Source organism: Diabrotica virgifera, chromosome 5, assembly GCF_917563875.1.
Source record: "Diabrotica virgifera virgifera chromosome 5, PGI_DIABVI_V3a".
NCBI classification, from domain to species: Eukaryota; Metazoa; Arthropoda; class Insecta; order Coleoptera; family Chrysomelidae; genus Diabrotica; species Diabrotica virgifera.
In genome coordinates, this window is record NC_065447.1 from 256,537,245 (window position 1) to 256,552,501 (window position 15,257).

Genomic DNA, 15,257 nt, shown 5'->3' on the forward strand with positions numbered 1-15,257 from the left:
TATTTGTTACAGTGTTACATTGATTACCGGATTGATAATCGGTAATCTTCAATTGTCAATTCAGTCATGGCTTACTTAAAATTTAGATAAATTTAAACACCTAAAATAATTTGCTCTGAAAAATGAAAATATCTCGAAAACTAATAAATTTGGGCATAGAGAATGTTATATAAAAATTCGTTAATGTTACTTTTCATTAATGATATAAAATACAGGGTGTTCCATTTAACATTACTGAGAAAATAATGTACTTGCATTTTGACTCACCCTGTATTTAATATAAAGAAAATTAGCAATATCAATAATTCTTAAAAATTTTGACAATAAATAAAAAAATATGGCATTATTAAACCATTGCTGTTGTGCTTATTTTTATTTATACAGGGAGTTGAACTTGTTACTACGATTTTCATACAAAATTGGTTATAACTTTGTAAATACCCTGTATAACATTACAAACCTTTATATTTTTGTGATGGAGAAGTTAATAGGATTTCGAATATAAAATAAAATATAGGGTGTTCCATTTAAAAAAACATAAGTTAGGTCTGCCACTGTGTTATCGAACACCCTGTAACATTCTAACTAATTTTGTAATGTGAAGCTCAAAGGTGGCTAAAATTTTTGTTATTAACTTTTATTGCTATTTATTACTATAGCGGAGCTATTGAGCTTTACCCTACTGATCAATCACCCTGTATATTGAAGAGCATTGGTGCTAAAACACTTCCCTGTGGGAGGCCGTTGTTTTGAACTCTCCACCTACTTACTTTGTTACTCCTTGTTGTGGGATGAGGTGCTTGTCGACATTTTTTTCTATTTTGGCCAGGATCAGTCTGTTATATAGTTTGAAAAAGTGACACAACAGCGAAATACGTCTGTAGCTACTGGGAATAACAACTGGCATAATCCAATTGTACAGGATTATATCAGCATCCAAAATAAAAGTAACTCATTCATTTAATTTTTAAATATCTTAAAACAAACATCGCCGGTTGTTGTAAAATAATTAGGTGACACTGATTGCCCAACATAGTGCACTAGTTTTCAAGAACGCTTTGTCAGCTATTCGATATTATTAATATTTCACGGTCGAGTCGTGTCAACAATCTAAATAACAACATTTACAAGTTTATTTATAGATCCAGGAGAAGCATCGCTGCTAATTCTTCTATCATTCATTATTCGTGATTCATTATTCATCATTCGATATTTAGACCATGTTTAGTAGTGTTTAATTAATAAATAGATGTTATGAACAAGTAGTGCCTCCAGTTAATTAACCCCATCATCAGGGTAGTAACCCCGTATCTCTTTATATGGCGACCCTGCCAGGATGTTTCACATTGCTTTATAAACCTTGTTAGGTCATTCACTGATATTCGTTACATGCTTATTTCAAATATACCAAAATGCTTGAATTTATCAATTTCTACCATCAATAAATATTTTCTACCGTGTTATATATTTCACTACTTCTATTTATCTACTTTTTAAACATCAATACTAAATTTTTCAAATTTCATTTTGATATTCGATTATGTTCGTATGGGATATGTTGTTATATTGTGTTTATACAGTACTTACACTTTTCTGTGTGACATGTAGCATCTATTTAGCATCAAGTAATAGATGATGCAGTGTGGCAACACTGTGGAACAGTAAATATTATGTGTAGATGTATCCAAAAGTTAATATAAGAGTGTAAGTACTGTATAAGCGTGTTTTTTGATAAGTGAGAGATACAGGATACTTAAGTTTGAAAAAACATAAAGAAGCTTGATTTTCCAACAGGTTCTACTCCCAAACCGAATGTCATTTACAAAATTAATATGTTATTCCCAAAAGAGTGTGATGTTCTCAACTTACGACATTCAATTCAGGACATAATACAAACAAACTAACAATAACCTGCCAGCTTGATCTTCCTCAGTCTACACAACCGTTGGATACCAAGGAGAAATAGCATTTGGTTGAAGTAAGTTTTTTTAATTGGAGATTCGATCATTACCTTAAAGCAAAATTAAAATTTTGTAGTTTCGTCACGGTCCGGCTAGACCCAAACACCGTGAGGGTTTTTATTGGTAGGTACGGCGTTCTCCAGCTGTCTGGGAGAACCAATCATTTTTCTAGTACTACCAGATTTCGTGGGGCCTTCCAGAATTTGCCTGATGTCTTCCGGGGGCACTATGCTTAGACTTTCCAAGTTTGCCTCTTTCATTTCCGATACCAAGTGCTCCACTTGTCTTTTCTTTTCTAAAATGGCAGTCTCCAGTGAAGCAACCTAAAGGAAGAAAACAGAACATATCGAAAATTGATGTAAACGAATATTTGTTTAAAAGCATACAGTATGTAAACTGGAATATGACCTAAAATAGCTTTCTTACCTCTCTCTTTAACGTTTCTGCAGTCAAATGATGTAAATCCGTACTTTGCTTTGCCAACTCTATGTCTTTTTGGAGTCTTTCGACTTCCATAAGTATATTCCTTTCTAGCTGCTTAAGAGAATCTGCTCTTCTACTCTGAGCTCTTTGTTCGATTTGTACTTCATCCATTAGTAACCTGAAATTCATAAAGTAAGACTATTATACAACAGATTCTGCTCTACAAAGTTATTAGTGTACCATAGAACTCCCAAATTTGGATAAGATTAATATACCCAGTGAGGTAACCTAACTTAACCTCCAAAACACTTTATCATACCTTATTTTATTTTTGCACTGCAACAATTCAGTTTCACAATTTGCCAATTTCGATCTTAGTAAAGTAATTTCAGATTGCAATGTTTTCTCTTGTTGTTTAACTATTTCATTCTCTTCTTCTACGTAACTTAATGCTTGTATCTGAAAATAAAATAATATATTATACATTAAATGGCAAACTTGTCAAATATATTAAAATCTTCAAATTTAAGACCTTAGATACTCTGTCTGCTGGCTCTTCACATATGTAAAAAAAGAAAAAAGAAAAAAATATGTCACAAAGAAAAAAGCAGTTTCCCAAAGTATCGACTAATGCTGAGCTAATGTTCAATAAATCATCATCCTATCGACCAATCAGCTTGTTGCCGACAATGTCTAAAATCTTCGAAAGACTACTACTCGATAGACTGAAGAAGGACATTAAACTAGATGTAGAAATACATCAGTTTGGTTTTAGAGAGAGACAATCCACAACAGAACAGACTCATAGAATTATAACAAAAATCCTTACTGCTATTGAGGAAAAAAAATATTGCACAGCAGTATTCTTAGATGTAGAAAAGGCATTTGATAGAGTATGGCACACTGGACTCTTATACAAACTCAAAAGTATTCTTCCAACCCCCTACTACCTAATTATGAAATCCTACATTGAAGATCGTTACTTATAAGTAGAATATAACACAGCAACTTCCACATATTTTCCCATTAAATCAGGCGTACCGCAGGGTAGCGTCCTGGGTCCTCTCCTTTACCTATTATTTACCGCAGATATCCCAACCACTAATTGAGAGAAATAAGGGTCTAAAATGCTTACGACCAAATTTAGGGAAACCACTACTCATTTCAATAAAGGATGAAACAGGACGGGAAGAGAGGAGAAAAGATAAGATATCAGAAGAAGTAGAAAGGTTTTATAAAGAACTATACACCTCAAAGAAAGACGCAAACTTCAACACTCAAGAATATATCAAGAAAACAATCACGAATGTAAACTCAGAAACACTACCAAAAATAGAAAATTATGAAATAGAAGCAGCACTATCACAATTAAAGAACAACAAAGCACCAGGACCAGATGGAATCCTTGCTGAAATGTTGAAAGAAGGGAAAGAAGAAATCTTACAAACATTAAGAAATCTGTTTAATCAGTGTCTACATAAAGGAGAAATACCCGACGAATGGAACGAAAGTCTTACAATCCTGCTATTTAAGAAAGGCGACAGAAAGGACATAAAAAATTACAGACCCATCTCACTGCTGTCGCAAACGTATAAACTATTCATGAGGGTTATCAACAACAGACTAACACACAAATTGGACTCGTATCAACCCGTAGAGCAGGCAGGATTCCGAAAGGGATATAGCACCACTGACCATCTTCTAACAATTAGGACACTAATAGAAAAAGCTAACGAATACCATATAGATCTGCACTTAGCGTTCGTTGACTACGAAAAAGCATTTGACAGCGTGGAAATGTGGGCAATAGAAAAAGCTATAAACAACTGTCGAATAGATTCCAGATACAGAATGCTAATACATAATATATATAAGAAAGCAACAATGACAGTACAATTGGAAGAAACCACAAAACCCATACCAATTAACAGAGGAGTGCGACAGGGAGATGTTATTTCTCCTAAACTATTTACATTAGCACTGGAAGATGTTTTCAAAACAATGGAATGGACAAACATGGGAATAAACATAAATGGAAAGAAACTAAACCACCTAAGATATGCAGACGATGTAGTAGTCATAGCATCAAGTTTTGAAGAACTACAAACCATGCTAACCGAACTAGCAAATGAATCCGAACAAATAGGTCTAAAAATGAATTTTGCCAAAACAAAAACAATGACAAACACACAAGACAATAGAAACGTAATACTAAACGACACCACAATAGAAGCGGTTAATGATTATATATATTTGGGACAGATTATAAAAATAAATAAGGAAAACCAAACAGCGGAGGTAAAAAGAAGGGTCAGATTAGCCTGGGCAGGATTTGGAAAATTAAAATGGGTCCTAAAGAATAAAAAAATACAACAATACTTAAAAACAAGAGTGTTTGACCAGTACATACTCCCAATTCTCACATACGCATGCCAAACATGGACCTTGACCAAGGCAAACATGGATAAAATAATAAAGACACAAAGAGCCATGGAGAGAGCAATGTTAGGAGTAAAATTGACAGACAAAAAGCAAAACAACTGGGTCAGAAATAGAACAAAAGTCAAAGACGCAGGTCAACATATAACCAGGCTAAAATGGAGCTTCGCAGGTCATAACGCTAGACAAACGGACAATAGGTGGAATAGCACGATACAACAATGGAGACCATGGACAGGAAAGAGAGCAAGAGGACGACCCCAGATGAGATGGGGAGACGACATTAAAAAGATAGGAGGAACGCACTGGAAACAGAAAGCACTAAACAGAAGCGAATGGAGGAAACTGGGGGAAGCCTATGTTCAGAATTGGACGAATTAAAGGGCAAAAGAAGAAGAAGAAGATCCCAACCACTGCCTCAAAAAAAATGGGCCTGAAAGTAAACGAGGAGAAAACTAAGATGATGGAATTAACACCCAACAATAGAGCCAGAAACATCGGTCACCGATTCACTGTTGATAACTCTACCTTTGAAGTGGTGGACAAATTCACATACTTAGGCCTGATCACCAAGGAGAATGTCATGACGGAAGAAATCAAACGAATGATAATCCTAGCGAACCTATGCTATTTTGGACTGAGTAGACATATGAGAAGCAGAAACTTAATCCAAAAAACAAAAATAACCATATACAAAACCCTTATACAACCAGTGTTGACATATGGATCGGAGACATGGACCATCTCCAAGGCAGATGAAAACCTACTGCTTATATTTGAACGAAGGATCCTGAGAGCAATATTCGGTGGCATCTGTAAAAATGGTATTTGGAGGAGGAGGTACAACTACGAGGTATACCACAGATATAAACATATATTTGGTGGTAAAGACGTAGTATCTCTTAAAAGAATAGGAAGACTAAGATGGACAGGACACCTAGCAAGATCACAGCATAACAACCCTCCTAGAAGAATCCTTATGTCACAACCTGTGGGAAGTAGAAATAGGGGTAGGCCAAAATTTAGATGGAAGGATGGTGTAGATGAGGATGGGAGCAAAATAGGTGCAGCAAACTGGCAACGGTTGGCAATGGATAGGACTGACTGGCGTAATAGATTTAGGAAGGTCGAGGCTCTTTCATAGGGCTGTAGCACCATTGATGATGATGATCCTAACCACTGAAACAACCCAAATCTCAACATTTTGCTGATGACACCACCATAATCGCTGTCAATGAGGACCCCATTATGGCGTCTGCACAACTGCAAAACCACCTTGACCAATTGGGGACATGGCTTAACAAATGGAAGGTGAAAGTAAATGAAACGAAGTCAACCCAAGTTACATTTACAAACCGAAGGGATGCATGTCTAATAATAACATTAAATGATACACAATTACCAGTCAGCACACAAGTCAAATATTTGGGACTAACCCTTGACAAAAGATTAACATGGAAGCGGCACATTCAAGCCAAGAAAACCAGATCAACATCAAAATACGACAAATGAGCTGGCTTACTGGTCGAAAGTCAAAACTCAATATTGAAAATAAACTGCTCCTGTATAAAACTATGATAAATCCAATTTGGACCTATGTGGTGTTCAACTCTGGGGTTGCTCAAAGCCATCAAATATCAAGATAATACAAAGAGTCCAATCAAAAATTTTGAGGATGATATTCAACGCACCCTGGTATGTAAGCAATAAAACCCTATACGAGGACTTAGCTACACCTTTGGTAGAGGAAGAAATTCAAAGGATCACAATGAGTTACCTTGATGGACTGAGAAGTCATCTAAAAGATGAAGAAAGACTGCTAAACACTTCTCCCGAATTCGCAAGACGACTGAAGAAACTATGGCCCACAGATTTAATAAATTAAATAAATATATTATGATCTAATGTAAAAACTATAATAGGAAGGTTGCCACAGGGCAGCTTCTCCCTCATGTATTTAACATTCAAACTAAACTTACGTGCATAGAAATCGGCCCACTTAAAAAATTTGGTCATTTTTGATGACTCATATTTCCTAAACCTGTTGGCCGATTTAAGTGATTTCTTGAACATGTTATAGCCGGATTCTTTAACAATACCACTGTACAGATACATTTTCATTGTATACCGGGTGTATCAATCAAACTGTGTTTTTTCCTCAAAGTTCGCATCACCCTGTGGAATATTCTAGCATTTATAAAATACTGAAATTAAAACCCAACTATGGTTGGGTTTGACCAATATGACCGATCATATTACCCGTATGTTCGCCAATGGTGAATATTAAATTTTTAATTTTGTGTCAATAAATCCGCAATAACTATCTCTTTAAACCTACCAAATTTCATTTTCATATCTCAACTGGTTTTAAAGCAATAAATAAATCGTCAGTTTCTAAGAAAAAATTCAACATCCCGTATCTCGGAAATGAAACATTTGCGGAAATACGTTTATAAAGCCAACTGTCATTATTTTTTCATGCAGAATTACCCCTTAAAGTTTGTCGCATTTATTTAGAAACACCGTGTATTGATGATAGTCTAACAGCTAGTGAACCCTCCGACTAACGGTCGTCCTGTAAGGCTAGAAATTTTTCTAGTGATAATTCATAGCACACCAAGGCTAAAAACCATGACCTGGCAGGCATCAGCGGTGCACGTGTATCTACCAGGTGAATCGAAAAGTGCAAATTTAGGGGGTAAAATAAACTTTCTCCTGTAAGGTTTAAATTTAATTATGTGTTTGAGTAAGTAATTTACAAGAAATGTCTACAATGACAGGCGATTCTGAAGAGCATAAGACCTTGCCAGGCGAGGGGAAAGATTAGGGGTTTTTCCTAAAATTATTTTTTTGCATCGAACAATTTTTTTTTAAGTTTTTTGAATCATTCCAAACAGAAAAGGCATTTAGTGATTTTTCTCTTAAGTTAATAGTTTTTGTTATACCTATAAGCGATTGAAAATTTTAAAATTGCGAAATCGGCCATTTTTAACCTTAAATCGGACACTTATCTAAAAATTTCAAAGTTGCCAAGGTAGGTAGATATTCTCTAAACATTGATTGATGAAATCCCAAAGAGTTTTTTGCAATACGATATCGGAAACCCCTTTGTTTTTTAATTGCTAATCAAGCGGGCGCGACACTGTAGTATAAGTGAGAACGTTTGAGTTGGCATAAATTCATTATCTCGAGAATGGGCAAATTTCAAGAGAACTCCTCAGACAGGTCGATTTTTATTTTTAAATTAGGACTTTTTGGCATATATATAATACTAGTGACGTCATCCATCTGAGTGTGATGACGTAATCGATGACTTTTTTAAATGAGAGTAGGGGTTGTGTGATAGCTCATTTGAAAGGTTATTTAATTCTCTATTCACTAATATAAACATTAACATAATTATTTATACACGGTGTACAAAAAATTTTTTTTTATTAAATTAACTTTGATTAAATTTGACAAATAGAAGAAAAATTTGTTTGTACACCCTGTATAAATAACTATGTTAATGTTTATATTACCGACTAGAGAATTAAATAACCTTCCAAATGAGCTATCACACAACCCCTACTCTTATTTAAAAAAATCATCGATTACGTCATCACGCCCAGATGGATGACGTCACTAGTATTATATATATGCCAAAAAGTCCTAATTCAAAAATAAAAATCCACCTGTCTGAGGATTTCTCTTGAAATTTGCCCATTCTCGAGATAATGAATTTATGCAAACTCAAACGTCCTCACTTATACTACAGTGTCGCGCCCGCTTGATTAGCAATTAAAAAAAAGAATGTGTGTGTACTTTGTACGCACGTAAGAAGTTATACTTCTACTACATATTATGTCATTTTTAAGACAATACCAAAAATAAGGACATAGGGTAACTGAACGTTTTACTGTTTGACAGTTGTTTTGAATATAATTAAATTATGTAGTTTAAATTTTGTGGAAGAAAATATTAAAATATAACAAAACAGTAAGAAAACAATATATTAGATGAAGATTGGTAGAACTTTTGTTGGTAATCAAATTAAGTATGTAAATCAAAGCATTACATACCTACTAGATAAATAAATCTACGCCAAAAAATCATAATTTAAAAATAAAAATCGGACCTAATTTGGGATTTCTCTCTAAAATCCCCATTCTTGAGAAAATAAATGTACAGTAGAGCGTCGATTATCCGAACGTCGATCAACCGAACGACCGCTTATTCGAACTATCGACTCCCGCGTCCCGCACTCGAATACCGAGCAAGCGTTAGTAATTGACGCTTAAAATATCTTCAATTTTCTTCAATATTGTATCCAAAAAATAATTATGTTGTTGCAAAGACTGCACTTTTTTGTTTAGTTGCTAGTTGTCATTATCAAGATATAAATAAATATGTAGGTATATAAATATGGCTTTTATTCACTTGTGGATAAATATGTATAACTATAAATATGTATCAATATATTGTAGTTCGATTATCCGAACAAATCGGTTTTCCGAACACCTATGTCCCCCAATTAGTTCGGATAATAGACGCCCTACTGTATTTCAACCTAATCCAAATGTATAATTACAATATGATTATAATAAAAACTACTTACCAAATTAGAATGAGTTTTCCTTGTCCAAAATAGTCCAAAAGTCCAAAAATATAGGTATATGAAAACTATTTAAAAAGGCAGTATAACTATTAACTAACTTTTGTTTGTTGTTTCTATTCACACAAATTTTAAAACAAAACAACCATAAATAATCTAACTACAGCTGTGCCACAGCCGCCATATTGAATAATTTTTGACATGTCATTTGAACATCCAATCAGAACAAAGTTATAATGCGCATGCGCCGGGATCATAGGTTTTAACATATAAAAATTCACCCTCATATCGCCGGTAAAGAAGTATAACTTCAAAAAACAAAGGGGTTTTCGATATTTTATTGCAAAAAACTCTTCGGGATTTCATCAATCAATGTTTAAAGAATATCTATGTACCTTGGCAACATTGAAATTTTTAGATAAATGTCCGATTTAGGGTTAAAAATGGCCGATTTCGCAATTTTCAATCGCTTATATAACAAAAACTATTAACTTAAGAGAAAAATCACTAAAGATCTTTTTTGTTTGGAATGATTTAAAAAACCTAAAAAAATTTGTTCGATGCAAAAAGAATAATTTTAGGAAAAACCCCTATTCTTTCCCCTCGCCTGGTAAGGTCTTATGCTCTTCAGAATCGCCTGTCATGGCACACATTTCTTCTAAATGACTTACTCAAACACATATTTAAATTTAAACCTTACAGGAGAAAGTTTATTTTACCCCCCAAATTTGCACTTTTCGATTCACCTGGTAGATACACGTGCACCGCTGATGCCTGCCAGGTCATGGTTTTTAGCCTTGGTGTGCTATGAATTATCACTAGACAAATTTCTAGCTTTACAGGACGACCGTTAGTTGGAGGGTTCACTAGCTCTTAGACTATGAAGAATGTCTAGTTGTTAAAGTACCAACTTTTTTATTATCCAACATAAACGAATGAATCAACAAAAAACAGAATGTTAAGAAAACCTGAGGCTATAGTTGGGTTTTAATTTCAGTATTTTATAAATGCTACAATATTCCACAGGATGATGCGAACTTTGAGAAAAAAACACAGTTTGATTGGTACACCCGGTATACAATGAAAATTTACCTGTTTAGCAACAATATTATTACAGTGGTATTGTTAAAGAATTGGGCTATAACATGTTCAAAAAATCACTTAAATCGGCCAACAGGTTTAGAAAATATGAGACATCAAAAATGATAAAATTTTTAAGTGGGCCGATTTCTATGCACGTAACTTTATTTACTTATAGCTTCGATGAAGCAGATTGTAAATTAAAATATGTTATAAAAAAAATGTTCAATAAAATAGTAAAAAACTTACTTGATCTTGATTGTTTTTGCTTATATTCGATATTGCTATTAATTCTTGAGCTATAAAATCTAATTGTCTTTGTTTCTCCTTCTCCTTTCCTTCTAGAAAGACAATTTCGGCGTCATACTAAAACAATAATTGATTACAACACAATTAAATACCAACAGATTTGATTGAATTTAATATTCTAATAAATTTTTGTAATTACCTTATTTAGATCAGCCTGTTGGGTTGATAATTTTTCACGTTGGTAGTTTATCAGAGCTACCAGTTCTCGATACTGTGTGTTGTATAACATGTTATCTTGAATTTTATTCCTATTTTCATCTTTATCCTTCTTGAGGGGCTCCTAAAATAATGTCAATATTATCGAACAAATGGTATAAAAAACAATAGATTACTGAAAAGAGTTTTTATTTTTTAACTCATTGATATTTTGACTTTGTATACATATACAATGTAATAATTACTCCCTATGACTTAGGGCAGGAGTACCAAATGGTGGAAAAAGGTTTTTCTAATTTTACTAATGACGGCAGTTTTTAACAGCTCCATCATTTCTGCTGAATTTTTAGATATAAAAATGGCTTTAATTGATTTTGTTATCAAGTTGGCAGAATTGCTAATTATTGGAGGTAGATCAGAATCATTGCACAAAAGTATAAGGAAACAAGGCCGCATTTCAAAGAGAGCAAAGTATATAAGATTGCACTATACTAAGACAAAAAAGATATGAGCAAAGAGATAGAGTCACTGTAAAAATCTTATAATCTAAAAAAGAACAAAAATTATTGGTTGTCATTGTCACTGAAACTTTCTTTCTAGTTTTTAAATGGATGATAAATAATCTACTAAAAAAATACTCACTTGTGCCAATCCTTTTTTTAATTTATCACGGTAAATTGAAGACGTAGGTGGTGGTGGATCTCTGTATGGAGGTGGGGCAGGTGGGTCTTTATATGGTGGCGCCACCCTTTGACTAGAATGATCTGATATGTCAGAACCAGTTGAGTAGCTGCTTTTCTTTGGAGAACTTTGAGGAGAATTGGTACGAGATTCTCTCACTTCCAATGAGACAGATTTCATTTGTGGTATTCCTTTAACGATGCCAACATTGTCAAAGTTGGGCAAATAACTTCCACTGAAAAAAAATATCTGTAAGATACCTATTGAAGCGAAGCTTTTATAGTGACATAATATGTTTTTCTATAGTAAAGAGTCAATTTACTTAACAAGGGGAGTCTTTCATTAATTATAAAACAAGACTATATTTTTTATACTTCCACGACCTTTTATTTATATCATATTAGTGCAGAATATGTCATAATTTTTATTATAATACTCGAATATAATGAAATAGTGATTGGTATTCACCAAAATAATCAATTTTGCTGTCTTTATTATTATGACATTTGCATTGAATTGTAACAGCATCTGTGTAAGGTTGCCATATTTTGTGGTAAGTTTCAAACACTATAAATATTTAAATGATATACAACTTTTACACAATGTCAAACAAGAATTTAAATAAGTTTAGTTTGTTTGTACACCCTGATAAGGCTCATAATCCAAGGAAAAATCTCGGGAAAGAGAAATGTGGGACATATGAGGATTTCCTGGTTGTGAAATTTAAGGGAGTGGTATGGGTGCAGTTCAATACAATTGTTGAGAGCTGCAGCCAACAAAGTTAAGATTGCTGTGATGGTAGCCAACCTCCGATAGGAGACGGTACTGCAAGAAGAAGAAAGAAGTTTATGTATTGCTTTTATTCTGACAAAATGGCAGTGTTTCCTATGATTGATTACACAAACGATGAAGAATTAATCTAATATTTGTAAAATGTTGGATTAATTGAAGAGTAATTTAATGTGTAAAATTCGAAATTGGTGACATAAGTATGTGCAGTCAGAAAAAAAGAAGGGTACAAACTAAACCATGGTTTTTGGTACAGTAAATTTAAGATGTATCCCGTATGCATAGGTACATTTTTTGAAGGATTGCAAGTACAAATCAAAACTGTATTTTATATAATGTGGTTTTGGGCAGATCAAATGCCAGTAAAAAGTGCCTCAGAATTAATTAAAAATAATAAATAATAAAAATTAGAAAGAAACTAGCTTCTCACTAGTTTGCAGTAGAGCCTATTATACCACTTTTTTCTTGAAGGATTACTAGGTCAACTTTTTAATATATATGTATTCAAATGATAATTTAAATTAGAAATTCACATAAAAGTCACGAATACTGACAAAAATTTAAAAATTTTGTATATAAATTGTACCTATTAGATTAGATTAGGTTGACCCAATTATTCTTCAGAATTGCCTTAGGACCATTAAATTACATACCTAAATGTTTTATTGATATCTTTATGTTGGTCAGAGAGATCATGTACATTTGAGCAGTGTGTTGGGGTACTACTAGCACTACCAGAACTTTTCACCTTTGGTTGCTGTAACGGCTTGGTATTCTCACTACGTTGAAGTATAAATTGAACATCATTGGAGTACTCCCCCCATTTCATAATAATCTTCATAGGATTTTCATTGGGGGAAAGCTGCCTTTCGTTACTTCTCCACCTCTCGATTAATGTAAATCTTCCAGATTTGCCTGTAGCATGAGCAAGGGCAAAGACAACATCCTAAAAATTAGAAAAAAAATATTAGAAAGCTAACCCAATTATGATGTAGGTATACCAGAAACTAACATAAACTGCTAACCTTGTGTAAAAACTTACTTTTATTACCATTCTAAGCAAGCAATCTTATAATAATTTTACCCTTACTTTGACAGTGGATGGATGTACTTTTGTTCTAATTTTTACTGAATGCCTTACTTGTTACAATGTAAGGCATCCCTTAGCAAACTGATAGAAAACTTACTTGGCAAGTTGTTGTCTCTGTAACTCCACACACTATGCGCTGAATTCCTTCCACCCAGACTTTCAATTCCATTGTAATATTGGTGATACCTAAAAAAAATAAAGGGGTGTATCTAGGTAATATACTCTCTTGCCACAGTATGGATTTATTTGATCTTACGTTTAAGTCATATTTACGATATCACTTAGGTATTTAAGTTGTTGTGAAACATATTATAATAGTACATTTTTATTCACTAGATTTTCTTGTACTTTTAATTCCTGTTTATTTTATTTGTCAAATAAACTACTTTGACATTTAATCATTTACTAAATGTCAATGTCATTTCTTACAGGTGTCTTCCTTCTTCTTTATTCTTCCTCTCACACATAGTCCCCGTAGCGCAAGGTCAGGTTATTGAGTTTTGGCAACAATGAATAGAGGGCCTATTAAACTATCTCTGTGTTTGTTATTACATGCATTCTGTATTCTGTTGATGGTGTGTGGTGTCACAGCATAATAAACGCGTTTTATATGCTGTGGTGGTGTGTTAAAAATTTTTCCGAGAAACCTTCTTTTTCTCTTAACGAAAGTGCATAAAGTTCTGTTTTTAAGAGACAAAGCAAGATTTTCTAAACAACAATAACAAGACCAATGGCTTTATGTAATGTGATAGCCCGTATACTATTATTTGTTAATATTTCAATCAACGGTAGTGAATTTTTGTAGTTTGAGGAGTGAGGAGTGAAGTGCCAACATTTAGGTAAAGGTGAAGGGGTGAAGGTGCTGAAATTAAAGAAACAATGAAAATTCAGGTAAGTATCTATTAATTACAGTCAGTTATCAGGTAGCAATTATTATGTTAGTTTAAGACAAATTTATGAATTAGAAAAAATAATTAGGGTAAAGAATATTTTCAATTTATATTCTACAAGTACCAGTACCGTAAAATTAAACCAAACATTTCTCATTTGGAGCATTAAAAAATGTTTCAAGAAAGTACTGATCAAATAGATGCTTAACCATTTATGAACATTGTAGATAAAAATTTAATGGAAATACCTCAAGAAATATTCTGTTTCTGCAGTATACCTAGATACATTTATGTATTTTGAAATTTTTAGGAGGAGTTTACTGGTCCACTGTTCCGTCAGTGTTTACTGTGCAAATTACTACAAGTGTATTTTATTTACTAATGATAGTGTCTATTATCTAAATAAAATAAATAATGTTGTGTTAATTTAGTCAAATAAAATTCAATACAAAACGACCTTTATATTTATATATAGGCCCTCTATTTGACAGCTCGACAGTGTTGCCACATCTAAGATGACGTATTACTTCATAGTATTTACATTTCAGAAATAATTTGAGAATTTAGGTGAAATAAGCGAAAAAAAAATAAAGTTGCATAAAATATGTGCCAAAATAAGGATTAAAGCGAATATTCGACTAAATACTATAATATAAGCCATGATATAAGCTTTTCAGGTATTTTGAAAGATAGCTGTAGGACTGTAGGTAACATAAATTAGAAGAAAAAGAAGAATCTGTTTGATATTTGACGTGGTAACTTCAACTTGACAACTTGTCAGGGTTACCATGTCTAGGGATTTTTCCCGAATCTAGGGATTTTTTGAAGCTTTTGGAGCTCTGGAG

At 33.3% G+C, this 15,257-nt stretch overlaps 1 protein-coding gene across 1 annotated transcript; it reads right to left on the bottom strand.

Annotated features, from left to right (window-relative positions):
• Positions 1-562: 562 nt before the first annotated feature.
• Positions 563-13,914, bottom strand: LOC114326132 (ras association domain-containing protein 8). The gene is made up of 9 exons (XM_028274374.2): positions 13,779-13,914; positions 13,620-13,708; positions 13,086-13,378; positions 11,605-11,878; positions 10,946-11,086; positions 10,747-10,863; positions 2,704-2,843; positions 2,388-2,562; positions 563-2,284 (listed from the first exon to the last, which is right to left on the bottom strand). Exons 2-9 carry the CDS (start codon positions 13,689-13,691, stop codon positions 2,054-2,056), a joined length of 1,443 nt encoding a protein of 480 aa, XP_028130175.2. The 5' UTR covers positions 13,692-13,708; positions 13,779-13,914; the 3' UTR covers positions 563-2,053.
• Positions 13,915-15,257: the final 1,343 nt, after the last annotated feature.

Coding starts and splice junctions, on each gene's coding strand:
- LOC114326132 (XM_028274374.2), bottom strand. CDS start 13,691: ATGGAATTGAAAGTCTGGGTGGAAGGAATTCAGCGCATAGTGTGTGGA. Junction 11,087..11,604: donor TAAAAAAAGGATTGGCACAA/GTGAGTATTTTT, acceptor ACATTATTTTAG/GAGCCCCTCAAGAAGGATAA. Junction 2,844..10,746: donor GCAAAAACAATCAAGATCAA/GTAAGTTTTTTA, acceptor TTTTATTTTCAG/ATACAAGCATTAAGTTACGT.